The sequence below is a fragment of the Manis pentadactyla genome, chromosome 4 (assembly GCF_030020395.1).
Source record: "Manis pentadactyla isolate mManPen7 chromosome 4, mManPen7.hap1, whole genome shotgun sequence".
Lineage (NCBI taxonomy): Eukaryota > Metazoa > Chordata > Mammalia > Pholidota > Manidae > Manis > Manis pentadactyla.
In genome coordinates, this window is record NC_080022.1 from 33081024 (window position 1) to 33094780 (window position 13757).

Sequence of the window (13757 nt, forward strand, 5' to 3'; positions counted from 1 at the left end):
CGGACTTCATCCCATATCTCTTGTGTATTTCTGTGCATCTCTGTCAGCATGTTTATAATTCTTATTTTGAATTCTTTGTCAGGAAGACTGGTTAGGTCTGTCTCCTTCTCTGGTGTTTGTTGTCTCTGTGATCTTTGTCTGCCTGTAGTTTTGCCTTTTCATGGTGATAGGAATAGTTTGCAGAGCTGGAACGAGTGACGGCTGGAAGAACTTCCCTTCTTGTTGGTTTGTGGCCCTCCTCTCCTGGGAGAACAGCGACCTCTAGTGGCTTGTGCTGGGTAGCTGCGCGCAGACAGGGCTTCTGCTTCTGCTTCCTGCCCAGCTGCTATGGTGTTTATCTCCGCTGTTGCTGTGGGCGTGGCCTGGCTCGGCTGCTGCTCCAAAATGGAGTCGCGTTGGAGGGGGAGCGGCCTGGAGGCTATTTATCTCTGTAAGGGGCCTCCGAGCTCCCTGCTGCCCACGGGTTAGGGTGCCCAGAGATCCCCGGATTCTCTACCTCTGGATTAAGTGTCCCACCCTGCCCCTTTAAGACTTCCAAAAAGCACCCGCCAAAACAAAACAATGACCACAAAAAAAAAAAAATTTGTAATTTAAAAAATAAAAAATTAAAATTAAAATTAAAAAAGGCCGCTCGTTTTTCTTTATTCTCCAGCGCCAGCCTCAGGCATCTGCTCACCAGTCTTGCTGCCCTGTTTCCCTATATTGGGGTCCCTATTCGTTTAAGACTTCCAAAAAGCGCTCGCCAAAACAAAACAGAAAAAAAAAAAATGGCCGCTCGCTTTTCTTATGTCCTCCGGCGCCAGGCCTCCGGTACCCGCTCACTGTTTTGCTGCCCTGTTTCCCTATTATCCAGGGCCCCCCACGCACGCACTGTGTCTGCACTCTGGCCCGGATGGCTGGGGCTGGGTGTTCAGCAGTCCTGGGCTCCGTCTCCCTCCCGCTCTGCCTGCTCTTCTCCTGCTGGGAGCTGGGGGGAGGGGCGCTCGGGTCCCACGGGGCTGGGGCTTGTATCTTATCCCCTTTACAAAGCACTGGGTTCTCGCAGATGTGGATGTGGTCTGGATGTTTTCCTGTGTCCTCTGGTCTTTATTCTAGGAAGAGTTGTCTTTGTTATATTTTCATAGATATATGTGGTTTTGGGAGGAGATTTCCACTGCTCTACTCACGCCACCATCTTGGCTCCCCCTAAGCCAGTTTTGAACTCTTTCCACAACCGGAATGATCTTGTCATTGGAACCAGTATATGAATTTGGTTCATATTAAATTTTTATTTTATTAAGATAATACTTTAAAACATTAAAAGCTGGATTTTTTTAAGCTAGATATTTAAGCCCCCAAATATAAGATAACTAATGCTGGTTTCAACTTGTTTTAATTATAAGTTCCTTAAAATGGAAGTGGTTAGGTATTATCAGATCTTACACCTTTAGTATGCAAATGAGTAAACTGATGCTCAGAGAGGATAACTGGCTTAATAAATCTGTTGATTAATTCGAAAAGGACCCCTCTGTACTTTGTTCTCGTACATGGTTCCTAGAAACCTGCATGGGTCTATATGCCTCTGCAATAACTTTCTACTGGGAAGTAATTTACATGGTGGGAAACAATAGAGAGTCTTTATGTTGGCCCCTTGACTGGCTGACTGGTATCTTGTTTAATAGTTGCCTTTCTTGAAAAATAATTTGCATTTCTGCTCTGCCAAAGAGACTTGACTGCAAAATGTAAGCAACAGGAATTACTGTTGTGGCTTTTCTCGTTTTCAAAACAGGCTATAAACTTCTGTACCTTTGTCCCCTTGGTATAGATATGGTGCTTCTCTTGTATGTCTCTGTTTTGGTATGTTAAATGGCTATATGGGCTGCTGATTACTAAATAACCATTAAAAGTTGCTGTATAATAAATAAAAAGCCATACTGATGAGCAAGACTCTCCAGCCTCAGGAGAACTCTCTGTTTTCAGATGGAAGTAGGAAGCAGTAAAAGGAAAGTTAGGTAGCACAACAGTAATGGGTAATGCTGTTGAGTGCTAATTATGTGCTTGGCATCATATTAAGTAATTGTGTGCAGTATGTTACTTATCCTTACTCCATCTGGCAGCTATTACAATTCCCATTTGAAGATGAGGAAAGTGAAATGTCGAACAACTAAGTAACTTGTCCTCCATAACCCAGTTAGTAAGTGGTAAATTCGGGATTCAAACCCACATGTATCTAATTCTAAAGCTAGGGTTCTTTAGACACTGGCAAGTCTAAGGCAAATTGAATATAGATTGCCTTTCCGACTAAACCAAAATAGGAATCAAAGGGCTAATAGGACTTGGGGAATTCTGCATTGCAATTCTGTTAAGCAAGATAAACTTGAATAATAACATGGGCTTTTCAGAAAGTCGTAGACAGGAAATATATTTGTCTAGGACTCAGAAAACTCTTAAGTGTGCCTTATCTATTGAATTGGACAGGGTTGAATTCTTTGTCTAGATGGCATACCTGTGTGTACCTACCTTTTGGAAAACCCAAATGACTCCTCTTTTGGTCAAGTTTTATTGCCCTGGAGAGACCTGACAGGAGAGCATGTTGTTAATAAGAAGAATCACTAAGTAGTAAAAGAAAAGTGATGAGGAAAGCTAGGAATTTAAGATTTCTTGCCAAATATTCTCTCTTTGCCAATAGACACCAGACACACACACACACACACACACACATATCCTACATACACACACACACACACACTCACCCTATAAACACACACACCCTTCATACACACACACACCCTGCATACATATACACACTCCCACTCTACTTCTTCATGTATTGGCTCTTTGAATTCCTCATTTGAAGCATGTTACTCTAAAATTGTCCATATTTCTGTTCCCCTTCACTGATATGAAAAATAAGGAACTTAATTGTCTATGCTTAACCACTTTTGCTCACATACTTTCTTTGATATTTTAAGTTTAATATACCAGGAATTAAATTATATGAACATGTACCAACAAGTCATAAATGTAAAGGGTAACTTGTAAGTAAGCCAACATTTACAAGTAAATAATCACAACCTGACAATTCTGGTCCTGGCAGCTGGAACCCATATTTTTAACCAATATTCTTTCAAATTGTCCATGTTTCTGTTTTAAAATGTTTGTGGTAGTATCCATCATCTGGAGAAAAACTGAAATACCAGCAGCAAGACGAACTGCAGCAGCTTCGCCAGAATTTGCACCGACTCCAGATTCTATGCAACTCAGCTGAAAAAGAGCTTCGATATGAGCGAGGAAGGAACTTGGACTTGAAGCAACATAATAGCTTCCTTCAGGAAGAAAGCATCAAGGTAGCTCTAGTGGGCACATCCTTTTGTGGAGGGTCTCAGTTGCTCAGTTGGACCCTGGGGATACTCAAATCAAAATTCCTCAACTTTATAATTCAGATGAGTAGACAATGGGAGCTATCTGGTAACTCATTCCTCTAACTTCTCCCTACCACGTAGGTACACAGTTCAGTTTTTTCTCTGCTGCTGAAGGGGTGTGTATGTTGTCATCCTGTAAATATGAGAAGTTTTTAAGTCACACAATCTTTTGAAATCATTAGCTAACACTTGGAGCACTTACTTAATTTGAGTGACCTGAGTCCAAATGCTGGCTGTCCTGTTCTAGTTCTCCCTCTAGATTCATAGATGTGTCCAAGGGCAAAGTTGTTCTTTCTGACATTGTGGCATCAGGAAGTTAGAGGGACATCCCCAGACACACTTTTTTTAAAATAATAAATATAGCGCTGCCATCCACAGATTCATCTACATTTTATGAACTACATAAGTGTTCAAACTGAACCACTGTGTAAAATAGTACTTTTAACTGTGGTTCAATTCTGTAAATATATACTAGGGACCTAGTTTCTGTAAGACCCTTTCTAAGGTTCTGGAATTCAACATTCAGCAAATAATTGTTGAGCATCAGTCATATGCTAGGCAGGCAGTCATCGATACTGAGGGTTTAAAGGTAGGCCAGACACAATCCTTATGCCCTGGTGCAGGGGTCAGCACATGAGTCAAATCCTGCTTGCCTTCTGTTTTTATAATTACAGTTTAATTGGCACACAACCACACCTGTCTGTTTATGTATTACTGATGGCTGCTCTTGTACTACAACAGCAGACGTGAGTAGTTTTATTGGAGCCTGTATGGTCCCAAAGGCTAAAATATTTACTGTCTGTCCCTTAATAGGAAAAGTTTGTCATCCCCAGTGGAGAGGGATCAATGGACCTTATTCCAAAAGTGACGTAATAATGGAGTAAGAAAGGTCCCTATTTTTCAGGAGCTCACAGTCTAGTAGGAGAGATATAGAGGAAAACAGTCATTTTTCTCAATCTGTGAGGGAAGCCCTTCTAAAAAGTTCCAGCATTCCAGGATTATTTGAATGAACCTCTTCCCTATCCTCACCCCTCATGACTTTTTGAATATTGATCATATTCCTTCAAGCCTTTTTTGTTTTAAATTTAATTACAAATTTTTATCACATTTCTTTGTAAGACAGCCTTATGCCTTTTCCTTCAAACACATTTCTTAGGTCCTTTTAACTGTCCAACTCTGAATATATTCAAACAATATATCTTTCTCAAGGTGCAATGACCAGAACAGCACAGATACTGATGCCTTATGTATGGTTGGCACCCTGTATTTGTTAAATTAATGAGCAAGTCCTTCAGGGATGGGTAATGATATGTTGGTAAAAGGAGAAGATATTTTTTGCTCTGTTTTAAATCTCCTTTGTGGTGGGGTAAAATATTGGCCATTTCAGTAATGAGATGTCAATCTTTGGACTGGTCCCTTCAGCCAGGCACCTAAGTAGAGTCATATATAATAGCCAACTACCTTTTATTGACAGTTTGTATACTTCATCTCTTATTAACTTCCCTACAATCCTGAGGGATCAGCATTTTATAGATGAGAAACTATTTTAAAGTTCCAAAGCTAACAAATTGTGGAATCAGAATTTAAACCCAGGTCTGTTTCTCTCTTTCCTGTCTAGAGCTGTCTTTCCATATTAAACCTCTCCTCAATTTGAGATCAGTTTGGAACCTCAGCTTTGCAAAGTTAGAGCTCACTTTCTAAAGTTCACTCAGAGATGATCAAATACTGGGACTCTGGCTAATGCTAGACATACTTATAAGACTGATTAAGAAATCAGACTACTAATTTATTGCTTTTAAACCATTTTATTGTGAAATATAATACTCAAAAAATACATAAAACTCAAATATGTAGCTTAACAAATTGTTACAAAGTGATTATCCGTGTCACCACTACCCAGGACAAGAAATAGTACATTGTCTGAATACCAGTGGCTCCTTCATGCCTTTTTCCCACTATAATCCCATCACCTTCCCATCTTAGCAGTAACCACTGATTTTGGTAATTACTCTCTTGATTTACTTCATAGTTTCTCCACCTATGTGTGAATCCCACACAATGTATTTCAGTTTTGTCTATTTTTGAATATTTTACAAATATAACCAATCTTTTTTTTAAATGATCTACCTTGTTTGGAAGATTCACCCATGTTGGGGTTATAGCTGTTGTTCATTTTCTTTGGAGTATAGTACTCCACTGTAAGAAAATGCCATTATTGATTTTTTTCTATGGTTTTGGGGCATCTTGCATGTTTCTAGCTAGGGCTATGAAGAAGAATGCTGTAGGCTTGCAGAGCTCTGGCAGAGAGCTAGCTGTTCTGCCACCACGAATACTGAGACACTGTAGTGGATACTTTTACTGGTGCCTGTGTCTCTGCATAAAGCTGAAGAAGCTACCCCAGATGCACATGTTGTTGGCCATAGGCCATGTTTGCTCCTGTGTTGTCTTCGCTATTATGAGTATTGCCCAAAATGGCTGATTGTTAGCTCTGTGACCGATGATCACATGTCTCAGGGGCCTTTTAGCTTTCCTGGCCTGTGGAGAAAGTGGACAATGTATTATGAAAGGACTGCTACCCTTTCTGTTCATGGAAAGAAGTTTAGGTTTCATAGTCCCGAACCAATCAATGCACTAAGTGGTCCAAGGACTTTTGATTTCTTTGTTTCTTCTCCTATTCATTGGATCTGTGTCTTAATTTTTTCATGGCTACATTATTTTGTTTGTTTTTTCCTCTTAATCCCCTTTACCTATTTCGCCCACCCACACCACCCTCCCCCCTGAAGCAAACACTAATTTGTTTTCTGTATTTATGAGTTTGTTTCTGGCTTGTTTTGTTTGTTTGTTGGTTTTTTTTTTAGAGTCCACATATAAGTGAAATCATCTGGTAATTTTCTTTCTCTATCCATGGCTACACTGTTCTTGAAAAATGAAATATCCAAGCTGTCTAATAGGTTAGAGTGCCTTTTGAGAAGAAATCAAGTTAACAGATTTGTTCCTGTCAATGAAGTTTCAAAAGCTGAACCAATTCTCCAAAGTAAAATGAGAAAATGAAAAAAACAAACAGAGATTGAACTGGTGTAGAATGGCAGGGGGGATAAAGGAGGGTTTTCTCTGGAAAAGTAGGAAGCATATTAAAGCTTGATCTAGAATTTCTTTGGTAAGCCAAAGAGACAAGCTTATTACAGATTTTTTTCCTATTGACCTTTGACCCACCAAATGATATCAAGCCTTTTTACCCTTAGGGCTTAATTTCTTCATTTGTACATACATTCATTTCTATTCTATTTAATAAAGTATTTTGATGATTTTTACATGTCTATTAACACATTTTTGGAGATGGTATGTCTCGTATTCAAAAATTAAAGCAAAAGGAGGTATCTGGACACTTGAGCAGCTTTTACCCAAGGAGTTTCACATTTAAACAGAGAACAGAATTGCACATTATTTCACATGTGTTCATTTAATGAATGTATTCAGCAAACACTCTTTACTGAATAATGAGATGCATGAAAAGACCATCGTATCACCTCTGCTTTTTAAAAAATGTTTCTATGAACATTTGTGTACATGTGTCTTAATGTCCATAAGTTTGCATTTTTCTAGAAACAGAGTGGGAGTGAAATTATTGCATCATCTACTATATGTTACTTCAAATATTTTCTAAAGTTTTATACTCCCACCAGCATTGTGTGAAGATTCCTATTTCTCTACATCTTCATCAACTTATGGTATTCCTAGAGTCTAAGTTTTTTGCCAATATAATATATGTGCATAGTGGTAGCCCCTTGCAGTTTTAATGTGCACTTCACTATTTACACACAAGGCTGAACAGCTTTCTATATAGTTATTTGGCATTTGAGTTCCTATTCTGTGAAGTGCTTGTGCAAGATTTTGTTCACTTATTTTTGTGCTTCTGTCCTTTTAATATTTCCATTAATTTATAGTTCTTTGTATATGAACCCTTGATCATGTATGTACTACAGATATCTACACTGTGCTTGCATTTTCACTCTAAATATGATCTTTTGATTAATCAAAGTTTTAAATTTTAGTCAGTTGTTATCTTTATAATTGTTGATTTTGGGGTCTGAGTTAAGAAATCTTTGTGTACCTCAAAGCCATAAAGATATTCTTCTACATTATTACTATATTGTCACCTGGGTCATAAAAATATTGGTATTATGTGCAGTATGTTTCTGAGCTCTCTATTCTGTTCCATTGTTCTATTTGTCTATTCTTGTACCAGTAATATGCTGTCATAATTGTTAGCTTTCTATAAGTCTTAATATTTGGTAGAGCAAATACTTTCACCTTGTTCCTCTTGTTTTAGGATATCTTGGCTACTCCTGGCCATTTGAAATTCTACATACATTTTATCATCAATTTGTCAAGTTTACGTGCACTCCCATACAATATGCATATACTCATACAAAAGCTTTTGGGATTTTAGTTGGAAGTACACTGAATGTATAAATTTGGGCATAATTTAAATCTTTATAATATTGAGTCCTCTAACTTATGAACAATGGGCATGTGTTATATTTAGGTCTTCAATTTTTCTCAATATCATAATTTTCTTTGTAGAGGTCCTGTACATCTATCTATTGTTAAACATATTCCTCAGTGCTTATATTTTCCATACTATCATAAATGGTAACTTGTAAAAAATTTCATTTTCTAACTATTTCCATTATATAAAATGAATTGATTTTTTCTAATAAAAACCTTGCCATGCTTTTAAGTTGTTTCCTATAATTCAAGTTTGTATTATTTTGCATTTTCTACGCAAGCAATCACATCTCATGAGAATAAATATATTTTTCCTTCTTCCTTTCCAAATATTACATCTTTCATTCTTTTCTTTTTTGTTCCATGCAATGGCTAGTGCAGGCAAACCATGCAGATTTTGCAGATTCAGTTCCAGACCACTGCAATAAAGTGAGTCAAATTAATTTTTTGGTTTCCCAGTGCATATAAAAGTTATATTTACACTCCACTGTAGTCTGTTAAGTGTGCCATAGGCCGTGTTTGCTCCTGTGTTGTCTTCGCTATTATGAGTATTGCCCGAAATGGCTGATGTCTAATATGCACTATGTCTAATAAAACAATGTACATACCTTAATTTAAAAATGCCTTATTGCTAAAAAATGCTGTCATCTGAGTTTTTAGTGAGTCATAATCTTTTTGCTGGTGTAGGGTACTGCCTCTATGTTCAAGGGCTTCTGACTGATTGAGGTCGTGGTTGCTGAAGGTTGGGGGCGCTGTGGCAGTTTCTTAAAATAAGACAACAGTGAAGTTTGCTGCACTGATTGACTCTTCCTTTCATGAACGATTGCTCTGTAGCATGTGATACTGTTTAGTAGCATTTTTCCCAGAATAGAACTTCTTTCATACTTGGAGTCAAACCTCTAAACCCTTCCACTGCTGCTTTATCAATTAAGTTTATATTAATATTCTTGTCATTTCAACAATCTTCATAGCATCTTCACCAGATTTCATCTCAAGAAACCACTGTGTTTGCTGATCCATAAGAAGCAAATCCTCATCCATTAAAGTTTTATCATGAGGCTACTGCAATTCAGTCCCATCTTCAGGCTCCTCTTCTAATTCTAATGCTATTTCTACTATATTCGCCTCCACTGGAGTCTCGAACCCCTCAAAGTCATCCATGAGGGTTGACTAACTAAACTCCTCTTAGTGTGTATATTTTGACCTCTTCCCATGAATCATGAATGTTCTTCATGGCATCTAGAATAATAAATCCTTTCCAGAAGGTTTTGAATTGACTTTGCCCAGATCTGTCAGAGGAATCACTACCTATGGCAGCCATAGCCTTACAATATGTATTTCTTGTGTTGGCAGTCATGAAAACAACATTAATCTTGTTTGAACATCTCCATCAGAGATCATGGGTAGCCAGGTGCATTGTCAATGATCAGTAATATTTTGAAAAGAATCTTTTTTTTGAGAAGTAGATCTCAACAGTGGACTTAAGATATTCAGTAAACCATGTTGTAAACACATGTGCTGTCATTCAGGCTTTGTTCCATTTATAGAGCACAGGTAGAGTAGATTTAACATAATTCTTAAGGGCCCAAGGATTTTTAGAATGGTGAATGAGCCCTGGCTTCAACTTAAAGTCACCTACTGCATTAGCCTCTAACAAGAGAGTCAGCCTGTCCTTTGAAGCTTTGAAGCCAGACATTGGCTTTTTGTCTCTAGCTGTGAAAGTCCTAAATGGCATCTTCCTCCAATAGAAGGCTGTTTCATCTACAGTGAAATTCTGTTGGTTAATGTAGCCACCTTCATTCATCATCTTAGCTAAACCTTCTGAGTAACTTGCAGCTTTTGCATCAGCACTTACCACTTCCCCTGCACTTTTATGTTATGGAGATGGCCTCTCTCCTTAACCAACTTCTGCTAGCTTCCGGCTTTTCTTCTGCAGGTTCCTCACCTCTTTCAGCCTTCATAGAATTGAAGAGAGTCAGGGCCTTGCTCTGGATTAGGCTTTGGCTTAAGGGAATGTTGTGGCTGGTTTAATCTTATATCCAGACCACTCAAACTTTCTCCATATCAGCAATAAGGCTGTTTCCACTTTCTTATGTGTTCACTGGAGTAGCACTTGTAATTTCCTTCAAGAACTATTTCTTTGAATTCAGAACTTGGCTAACAGTTTGGGGCAAGAGGCCTAGCTTTTGATATTGCCTTCCTCACTAAGCTTAATCATTTCTAGCTTTTGATTTAAACTGAGAGATGTACAACTCTTCCCTTCGCTTGAAGACTTGGAGGCCATTGTAGGGATATTAATTGGTCTAATTTCAATATTGTTGTGTCTCAGGGAATAGAGAGGCCTAAGGAGAGGGAGAGAGACAGGGGACCAGCCATTCATTGGAGCAGTCAGAATGCACACAACATATATCAATTAAGTTCATCCTCTTAAATGGGTGTTTTTTGTGGCACCTCAAAAACGATTACAATATTAACACCATAGGTAAATGATAACAAATACACAGATCACCATAACAAATATAGTAATCATGAGAAAATTTGAAATATTGCAAGAATTACCAAAATGTATTGCAGAGACACAAAGTGAGCAAATGCTGTTAGAAAAATGGCACTGATAGACTTGTTCAATGCAGGGTTGCCCCAAACCTTCAAACTGTAAAACAAAAACTCATTATCTGTGAAGTGCAATAAAGCAAAGTACAGTAGAACTAGGTATGTTTGTACAACAATGAATAGAATTGGTGAAGGTGAGTATCCTTTTTTCATTCCCAGTCTCAAAGGAAAAGCTCTTGAATTTCACCATTTAGTATGTTTTTGTAGGGTTTTTTAAATGGACATTCTTGATCACATTAAGGAAATTCTTTTATGGTGTTTGTTCAATGTTTTATGATAAGTTCATATGGAATGTCATAAAATTATTTTCCTGCACATTTTGAGAAGATTTAAAATTTTTAATTTATTAATATGGGGAATAACATTGACTGATTTTCTAATGTTAGCCCAAATTTGCATTCCTGGGATAAACCCAACTTTAACATAAATTATTATTATTTTCCTACAGTGCTGATTTTGGCTTTCTAATATTTCTTTGGAATTTTTGCATCTCAGTTCATGAATGACACTGGCCTGTCATTTTTCTTTCTTGTAACGTCCATGTCAGATTTTGGTATCAAGGTTATCCTAGGCTTTTAACATAAGGTATGTAATGTACCCTTTTTCTGTTCTCCGAAAGAGTTTGTGTAAAATTACAATTATTTCTTCTTAAATAATTACAAGAACTCAATTCTGAATTCTTCTGATTCTAGAGTCTTCTTTTGGGAAGATTTCCAATTACTGGTTCAGTTTCTTAAGAGTTATGAGAATTCACACTTTTTATGTCTTTTTGTATCAACTTTGATATATTTTATTTTCCTAGAAAATTTTCCTTTCCATCTAGATTTTTAAATTTTTTTATGAACTCATTTTTCAATTTTTTAAATAAAGCACTGGTCCTTTCTAATCTCATGATATGAGTTACTTAAGCTTTGTTGTTTTTCTCTTGATCAGACTTACTATAAGTTTATCCATTTTATTAGACTTCTCGAAGAACCAATTTTTGGCTTTGTTGATTCACTCCACTGTATTCTTTTTAGATAAATAACAAATACAGGTATTTCACAATTTAGAGGCAGTATAGTATGGAGTACTGGATTAGAATCAGCAAGTCTGTATTCGTACTTTGGTTCTATCAAATGCAACTATATTTTAGAGTCAGTTTTTTTCATCTCTAAAATGGGGTATTACCAATCTCACTACTTCATAGACATGAAAACCTAACCAATATATAATAATTATATTAGTATCTGCCTCAGTTCAATACTTCAAATACAGTGGATATATTCTACAACTGACTCGAAGAACAGAAGTTAATTTGTGTTAGGTATTGCCTGTGTGTCTGGCCCTATTCTTTTTTTTTTTTTTTTTTTTTTTTAGATAATTATTTTTTATTGAAGGGTAGTTGACACACAGTATTACATTACATTAGTTTCAGGTGTACAACACAGTGATTCAACATTTATATACATGATAATTCTAAGTACCAGCTATCACCATACCAAGTTGTTACAATATTTTGACTATATTCCTTATGCTATACATTACATCCCGGTTGCTTATTTATTTTACAATTGGAAGTGTGTACTTTTTCTTGGTTGTTGTTGTTAGGGCATCTCTCATTTTTATTGATCAAATGGTTGTTAACAACAATAAAATTCTGTATAGGGGAGTCAATGCTCAATGCACAATCATTAATCCACCCCAAGCCTAATTTTCGTCAGTCTCCAATCTTCTGAAGCATAACGAACAAGTTCTTACATGGAGAACAAATTCTTACATAGTGAATAAGTTACATGGTGAACAGTACAAGGGCAGTCATCACAGAAACTTTTGGTTTTGCTCATGCATTATGAACTATAAACAGTCAGTTCAAATATGAATACACATTTGATTTTTATACTTGATTTATATGTGGATACCACATTTCTCTCTTTATTATTTTTAATAAGATGCTGAAGTGGTAGGTAGATACAACATAAAGGTAGAAAACTTAGTTTAGTGTTGTAAGAGAGCAAATGTATATGATCAGGTGTGTGCCTGTAGACTATGTGTTAATCCAAGCTAGACAAGGGCAATAAAACATCCACATATGCAGAAGATTTCTCTCAGAACAGGGGGGGTGAGGTTCTAAGCCTCACCTCTGTTGATCCCCAATTTCTCACCTGATGACCCCCCAGCGACTGTGCCTGTCTTAGGTTGTTCCTCCCTTGAGGAATCTTACCCGTCTCTGGCTAACCAGTCATCTTCCGGGGCCACACAGGGAAATGTTAAGTTGGTAAGTGAGAGAGAAGCCTTATTGTTTGAAATGGTTAGCTTTTTATTTCTTTGCATATTTATGCCCTGTGGCTTCTATGCCCAGCATTTGTCTTGAGGTATCTTTACCACTTGGAGGAGTTATGATACTCGGTAAATTTGATATGAGGCACGAATTCTATTTAAGAATTCGTTGTAATTAGGAAGGAAGAAGAAAAGCTATAGAAGTAGCAGGCGGGAGAAAACATGGGAAGATTGATTATTTCTTTGACATATCTTCTTGTAGAGTAACTTCAGCATGTATAGATTTTAAGCTACTACTTAAATTTCTGGCCCTATTCTTGATGCTTTCATTGCCATGTTTAATGTAGCCTCACAACTGTCCTATTTGGGAAATAGTTATTATAACCCATATTACAGATAAAGCAGCTGAGGCTGATGAACATTATTAGTTTTTAGATTCACTTGATAAACTCTGATTGTTTAATATACAGAAATCATAGATGGGGAAAATTATAGTTATAATCCTTATTAATTCAGTTGAAAAGCTTTGAGCCCAGGAGATTCTGTTTTACATTAGGAAAAGTAAACTCAGCATTTTTATCTGTGAGCCCTGCCTGGTATGTATATTCACCAGGTTCTAATATTCCTTGAAGTATCATTCATTTTTTGTTCAGTATATATTGACTAATAGTTGATTTTTAAGGCACTTTGATAGGCCTTAGCCACTGAGAAGTGAATAAAACACATGGGCCCTGCTCTTTGGAATTTAGAATGGGGAAGAAGTATGATAACAAGTAGGTAGATACATGTTTAATTGTCAATTGTGATAAATTCTAGAAGGAAATAAATGTGGTACAGTAAGTAAGGAGTAAGGAGTCCTCTTCAGATTAAATGATCAGGAAAGTCCAGGTTGGATGGTGGCATCATTTACTGAAATCAGGAAGAGTAAGAGAAAAATGATTTTGGAGATATGGGCAGAAACAAGCAGTTTCATTT

General features: G+C 37.0%; 1 protein-coding gene across 1 annotated transcript in view; it reads left to right on the plus strand.

Moving 5' to 3' along the window:
- Nucleotides 1–13757, plus strand: part of CCDC30 (coiled-coil domain containing 30) — a 92278-nt gene that overhangs the window by 29587 nt on the left and 48934 nt on the right. Inside the window, exon 3 of the mRNA XM_036893085.2 lies at nucleotides 3147–3326. Coding sequence (XP_036748980.2) covers nucleotides 3147–3326 — 180 coding nt within the window. The remainder of the gene's footprint in view (nucleotides 1–3146; nucleotides 3327–13757) is intronic.